We start from the raw sequence: 7588 nt of genomic DNA on the forward strand, positions 1-7588 counted from the left end.
TATGAAAAATCTTTGCAGCGGCAGGCGGACGGGAGCTGGGAGAGGGTTGCGGTGGCGGGTGGGTTGGGGAAGGATTCTGGAGGTAGCTATATATATATAGAGAGTTTAATGCAATTTACTCTCTTATAATGTTGTAAATGAGTAAATTACTTTTTTATAAAAAATAAATAATAATTTATTCCTTGATATTTTTTAAAATGAAATAATTTACCCCATGTCTAGGGAGGTAATTGTTTAATTTTAAAAAACATATAAGGCTAAATTGCTGCATTTTAAAAAGCACATGGAGGTAAATTACTAATTTTTTTCATAGGGGATAATTTGCACATTTACAATATCACAGGAGGCTAAATTGCATTTTTTTCCTATATATATATTACAATCGTAATATTTATCTATATCTATATCGATATAATAAATAATATTTTTTTATTTATATTATATAAAAGATTCATATATACTAAATATCTATCTATGTATATTATTATAAAAAAAAAATTTTGTCGTACCAACTTTTAAATACAAAAATTTATCATTCATTTTATTTTTTTCTTTAAAAAATTTGATCAAATTAGTAATTTCAATAGTTTTTAATAATTTCACATTATATTATTTTGTTTCTCTTAACCACCCACTATTCCACATTTTTCTCTCCCTTTCACTTTTTTATATTTATTATAATTTATAATTATAATTAATTCTTTTCACAATTTTTTTCTTATTATCTCACACTAAAATTTTCTTTTATTCCCGCTTAAGATGAAAAACTAGTAATAAATACCAAAATAATGTATAAATTTGGACCATTCATCATATTAAATCCTGAACATTGATTTAGATAAACTAATATGAACCGTTAGATTGATGATAAATAAGATTATTGAGTTTACCTATCTGTGAACCTTTAACTCAGACCATTGCAATTAACATTTTCGTTCTTTACTTCAAATTTATCTTCAAATAAATCCAAGAGAAAAAACTATTATCATTATACTTTATCTTATGCTCAATCAAAAGGAATATGAAAAATCTTATATCAAGAAAACTTATTTCATCTTATTTTTTCAAATAGAAATAAAATGAGATCACAATTACTCATAATGTTAAACTCCCATTTTGAGTCTTTTCTTAACTTATTATTGTGGAATAAAGTGACCCTGCAAATGTAAAAAAACACTCGATTTACAAAAGAGAACTGTAATTGATGCAAAAGTGAATGATTAGGATGAGACGTTTTACGTCACAACAACAAAAGTTGGCAGCAGTAACTATAGTATATTGGAATCTCTTAACTCATATTATATGGCAATATATATATATATATAGAATGATGGATATATAATTTAAGAAATTTTATTAATTATATGGTAATTGTATCATATTTGTATCTGATTAGTTTAGTTATACTAAATTAATTTGAATAAAAAAAATTAAAATATGAATAAGATATACTTGTCATATTATTAATTTAATTCTACTAAATTTAATTTGGATAAAAATTTTAAAAATAGAAATAATATATACTTGCTTTGTTTTTAATTTGTTTCTACTCAATTTATATGCGGTAAGAATTTTTAGAGATACGGATGGTCTCCCTCTCCCGTGCTTGCTTCCAAGTTCCATTTAAGAGTATTAAGCGAGAGATACGAAGAGACAACTCTGCAGCTAGGAAGGAATTCAAGATCATACCCATCTTCCCTTTCCTTTTTCACAGACATGCATACCCACTTTGAAGGTTTTTTGTTCTGAGAGTTTCTGTCTTCGTTCGTACATTCTCAACTCATTTTGGCCAACAGGGCTAAGAGTAAGATCAGCAGTTCCAACTTCACATCGATTTACTATGGCTTTTGGGGGTATGTCATATTCAGTTTCGTATCTCTTTCTTTTCATTTTGTATTTTTAATTCTTCGCATAAGGACTTCCGATCCGGGTTATTACAATGATGCTAATGGTTGAAGATAGAGTTTCATCAGTCGTTAGAGAATAAGTTTCAATTTTAACATGAGATAAAAAAAACAAATATTGGAGAAAGAAGATGTCTTTGTGTGTTATCTCACTGTTCAAAGAAAAGAGTTACTGTTGAAGTCATTAGTTAGTGAAAATGTTTCAATGTAAAATTACTGAAGAAAGAAGATGTCTTTTGTGTATTTGTTCCACTGTTGTGTGGATTTTCTTGACTTTTGAGTGTTTGTGTTGGACTGTTCCAATTTTCAGTTTTGTGTAAGAAGCTTGAAGACTGAATAACATCCCTTGCTTTCCCGTTAGAGAAACCTATGAATATATATATCTTTGTTTGTCTGACTTTATATCTCTTCGTGTGTTTGTTTCACTGGTCGTCTGAATTTTCTTGACTTTTCCAAACAATCAGTGAAACAAACACTCCCCGTCTTGAGTTATGCATGAGAAGATTCAAGACTAAATTGACATAGATTTCTTTCCCGATTCAGAAACCCATAAATATTTATTTGTTTGTTTGACTTTATATATCTCTGTGAAGGAGTTGAGGTGAAGCCTGGGCAATGTGTCCTTTCTAACTCAAATGGTAAAAGACTTTGAATTACTCAGGTAAGATCCATCACATCCCCGCATAAAACAAAATTGAACTATTCTTTGTTATATTTTTTTGATTGTTGTGTGCGATAGAGCATGATATCTTATTCAAAACTGCTTAGAACAAGTTTGGAATAGTCTTTGTTATATTTGTTTCATTCTCGTGTATGATATGATATGATAGCACTTGATAACATATTGAACAGTATTAAGAACAAAATTGAATTCATTCCTTGTTATATTTGTTTGATTCTTGTGTTTGTTAAAGTTGATGTCATATTGAATATTGTTTATAACAAAATTGAACCATCTTTTATTCTATTTGTTTGATTTTTGTGTGTGATAGAACTTGATATCATATTTAATACTATTTAGAACAAAATTGAACTGTTCTTTCTTATATTTGTTTGATTGTTGTGTGCGATTAACTTGATATCATGTTGAATACTTATTGTCTTTTAGGCGTCTTTGGGGATTGGCAATGCGACGGAAAAGACCATTGTCCAATGTAGTGTTGGGAGGAAGAGGAGACCAATTATCCTGTGTGCTTTGGTACCATGTAAAGTTGAGTCATGCCGTTTGGAGTTGGAGACATTGATGAAAATGAGACATAGCGAGCTACCAGTTTCGCCACCTTCCCCGATAAGTTCGTCATATATTTGATATTGAATCTTGATTATGTGCTTAGTTTGTTTGAAATTATTATGATTTCGTATAAATATTTTGTAGGTTAGTCTCATATCCATAATATTAGTTGGTCAGCTTTCTTTCTACACACTTGTATGTTTAAGGCAACCTATGTTAAATTAAATATCATTGTAATTCTGTTGTTGATGTTTTATAAGGATATTTTCGTTCCTATGCGATAGTTACACTTACACAACTTTCCCTATAATTATTAGTATATATAAAGCATTGTATGTTTATGTCAAGATAATTATTATTTTTTACGTATGTTAAAGGAGAAGATTATTTCTATTAAATTGGTTAAACAACTATCTGTAATAATGTTTGTGTTTAAAAGTTTAAATAAACATCCGCTAAATTCTTCGGACTATGTAGCTACTCTATAAATTATTTAGGGAAGTTTCATTCTTATGACATGATAACTTTCTCATTGAAGATAAATAAATTTAGTTTGGATAAATAAATTTACATGTCAAATATATTGTATTTCTTTTAGTATTGCAAATAGTAGATGATGTCATGTTTTTTCCTTTATTCGCGGTTATAAACGCATGTATCTTGTTAGCTCTCAGAGTGAATCAAAGAGTCATTTTGGAAAATTAAGTAGGTTTAGGTATCTAGTATTACAGATAGAATTAATGTGTTTGTGTGTTGGGAACAATTTGTCAATGAAAAGCAAACTAGACATGGTGACATGATATAAAACTTTGGAATACTATATGTTGGTATTCCAAAATTCTTTAGTTTTTTTGGGTGCTTGATCATGTATGCTAACACTATTGATTGTTTTGGTATATCTAGTTTTAGTTAGACCATTTGTTTGATTTAAGCATTGAGATAATGTTGTCAGGAAAAAAGAAGACTAAGGAACCTAGGTTCAAACGGCTCAAGAAGAAGTTTGATGTTGAGTTTGATCAAAATGATGTGTTGATCGAGAGCAAAAATGAAGTTGTTGGTAGCCATGACTGTGAACTGAAGGAAAACGAAGATGTAATTGAGGCAAGTTGTCAACAACGAAGGTAATATGGATAACTGATTATAACTTTGTAATAAGTTTCTTATGTGGATTATTTTTCTTAAATTTATCTTCTTTGTTCAAAAACAATAATTTCTTTAACTTTTTCATGTTCCATTTCGAATCACATTCAACAACTTCTTATTTATTGGTGCATCTTAATTTTCTTTTTGAATTATTCACACAAGATGGAAAGTTGCAGTATGAGTTTAATCCTTATTGAGATGTATTTTGTATTATGATAGAGATACAAAAATAAGTGAAGAGAAAGAAATTTCTCAAGAGATGGAACCCCAAAAAGTTGGTGATGATTATGCCAGAGACTGGGAACGAGAAAATGGTGAATGTCTTATTTGATGGTGGTTCATGATAATGTCAAGAATAGAGATATGTGTGTTCCTTCCTCTCCAACAATATCTCTATTCTTGACATTATCATGAACCACCATCAAATCCTTACATTCACCATTTTCTCGTTCCCAGTCTCTGGCATAATCATCACCAACTTTTTGGGGTTCCATCTCTTGAGAAATTTCTTTCTCTTTACCTATTTTTGTATCTCTATCATAATAAAAAATACATCTCAATGAAGATTAAATTCATACTGCAACTTTCCATCTTGTGTGAATAATTCAAAAAGAAAATTAAGAAACACCAATAAATAAGAAGTTGTTGAATGTGACTCGAAATGGAACATAACAAAGTTAAAGAAATTATTGTTTTTGAACAAAGAAGATAAATTTAAGAAAAATAATCCACATAAGAAACATATTACAAAGTTATAATCAGTTATCCATGTTACCTTCGTTGTTGACAACTTGCCTCAATTATATCTTCGTTTTCCTTCAGTTCATGGTCATGGTTGCCAACAGCTTCATCTTTGCTCTCGATCAACCCATCATTTTGATCAAACTCAACATCAATCTCAAGAGGAGATGATGGTGATAAAGATCAATCTCAAGAGGAGATGATGGTGATTGTTGATAGTCTAAAAAATAGAGGTGTTGTTGGAGATGATGACACACACTCAGCTCAGAACGTGTGTGATCACATTCAACCGAATGACACAACAAATATGTAAGAATGCCTTTCCCTTTGAACTCAAAATAGAAAAAGGTTTGAACTGATTTCATATATAATATAACCTTATGTTGCTGGCAATCTTTTATTCAAGTAAATCTTTATAAACTATATTTAAACACGGAAGATGATTGTGACCATGTCCTTGGTCTTGTGTTTTTAGCTGTGAAAGTGATTTGGAATCGAAGAAGGTAGATGATATAGGTAAATTGATGGGGCTTCAGCTGAGGCTGCAAATTTGAAGAGTGCGATTGAAGTCGTGATGATAAATCAAGGACTTGATATATCTAATAAGAAGGATATACCGACAGATCATGATGAAGCAATGATTGATGCGTGAGTTTTCTTTTATCTTTGCTAGAGATGCTAAAGGTTCAATGTCTCTCAAATATCATAAGATTTTAAGTGTGTGGTGTTTCAATATTCTTGAGTTAATGATGAGCAAATTAGAGCACAGAAAGCCTGATATATTAGTTTGCAGATTTTTTTGTCAAGCACAAATTTCACTAGAGTAAATTTGTTGTCATTTCTTTTTCTACTTTCAGTGCTGTCATTTGATTGTAGCTTTTATCATTGCAGTGATTTTAACATTGTACATGGCACTTCCCATGGATACTCAGTCCAAGTCCAAGAAGAGGACTTTGGAGAAAAAGAAAATATCTAAAAGTAAAATAAATAAATCAGAAGTAAAAGTGGAAGGTAGTTCTGGTACAAGCATATGCAATATGGTTCAGAGTGAAGGGAAGGTAGTTGTGTATGAGGCAAATGAGGAAAAGTCGGTCGTGTACAAGCAGGATGATGTAATTGGAAAGCGATGTGAAGCACAGTCTTTACCGAATGGGTTGATCATTGAAGAATTGGCTAAGAGAGATCCTAAAGGAAAATTAGCTCTACGTGGGAGAAAGGTACACTCATGTCAGCATAATGTCTCGTACATTAGCTTTTTGTATTTTTGCTTGTTAATGTTCAAAGACTTTGTTTGTAATTATATTTGCTTGGAGTTTAGGTCAGAATTCATTTCACTGGGATGTTGAAGGAAAGTGGAGTAGTACTTGACAGTAGCGCAAGCAAAAATCCTTGCAAATTTCGCCTAGGTATAACTTTTGCGACGAATGAATCCTATCATGTTTCTTGACGTAGTGTATTGGTGATGTGTTACCTTTGCTTTCATTAATGATTTGTAACCTTTTGTCTTTTGTTGAATTAGGTGATGAAGAAGTAATGGATGGTTTTAATATGGGCATTGATGGTATGAATGCAGAATCTTCGTATCTCGTATTAACTACATAAATCACATTTCTTCACTTTTATTATTGTCTGTGAAACAAGATAATATTTAATATATTTACACATAATTAAGGTATGCGTCTTGGTGATAAGAGGAGACTTATAATCCCTCCATCTCTAGGGTATGTTTTTACTATTTCAAACTATAAAGAACTCCTGATTTGTAAATTGCTTTATTCACATTTGTTACTTGTGTTTAATATGGTGTAGTTTTGGAGAACAAGGATTTGGTACAAGTGTACCTCCAAATTCATGGCTGGTGTGTGAGGTTGAATTGGTTGGCGTGCAGCGTTAACCTGACATGCCCATTGTTCTCTCAAATAGAAGCATCGGGCGTTTTTTAAGTGAAGTTCAACTTAAGGCGTTATATTTCAATCCAACTTGGACTTTGAAGTAGTAGTATTGCTTGTCTTTTTCTTAGTATGAACATTTGATTGAGAAGTCTGCATAATTTGGAGTGTTGAGATTCTATTGAACAGTACTGATTTAAGTACTTATCTTATTTCGTGAACAATTTTTATTCCTACTGTTAATGGTGTATTATTTTGTTATTTGAGTTTCCTTGTCTGTTAGCCTTTTACTGAGAAGAAAGGCCCTTGGAAGCTGCAGCTGTGATGGGGTAGTAAGTGGTATTGGTATTGTCGTATAAAATAATCAGAAATAAGAAAAAACTCAACTCTGAACCGAACACAGATTTAAAGGACGGCAGAAGCAATGCAACAGGTTTCTTGAATTAGCGGGTGCTGCAACAACTATATGCGTCAAATCTCACTTAAGAGCTATCCAAGCTGCTATATACTTTGAGATTCTCAGGTTGCTACAGGGAATTGGAATTTTCTGATTTAACTTCACTTGGTCTCACTTAATTCAACCTGCTCTCATGGTTTGGGTTTATGTTGAAAACTGCAATGTTGGATACATTTATAGATATTGGATGGATTTATGAAGTGTTGTGTGTCACAGAATCTAG

The 7588-nt window shown here is 31.2% G+C and overlaps 1 protein-coding gene across 2 annotated transcripts; it reads left to right on the top strand.

Moving 5' to 3' along the window:
• Positions 1-1575: 1575 nt before the first annotated feature.
• Positions 1576-7144, top strand: LOC105160187 (peptidyl-prolyl cis-trans isomerase FKBP15-3-like). 2 transcript variants are annotated; one of them, XM_088879880.1, is made up of 9 exons: positions 1576-1853; positions 2498-2565; positions 3013-3196; positions 4088-5328; positions 5495-5667; positions 5911-6236; positions 6338-6425; positions 6539-6580; positions 6829-7144. In XM_088879880.1, the coding sequence occupies exons 5-9, from the start codon at positions 5664-5666 to the stop codon at positions 6960-6962; spliced, it is 594 nt and encodes a 197-aa protein (XP_088736006.1). In that variant the 5' UTR covers positions 1576-1853; positions 2498-2565; positions 3013-3196; positions 4088-5328; positions 5495-5663; the 3' UTR covers positions 6963-7144. The 2 variants fall into 2 exon arrangements, with proteins under 2 accessions (XP_088736006.1, XP_011075756.1); XM_011077454.3 differs by lacking the exons at positions 1576-1853; positions 2498-2565; positions 3013-3196 and adding an exon at positions 6692-6740 and having other exon boundaries at positions 4741-5328.
• Positions 7145-7588: the final 444 nt, after the last annotated feature.

This window comes from Sesamum indicum, linkage group LG4, assembly GCF_026168435.1.
Source record: "Sesamum indicum cultivar Baizhima isolate 11 linkage group LG4, ASM2616843v1, whole genome shotgun sequence".
In the NCBI taxonomy this organism is placed as follows: Eukaryota; Viridiplantae; Streptophyta; class Magnoliopsida; order Lamiales; family Pedaliaceae; genus Sesamum; species Sesamum indicum.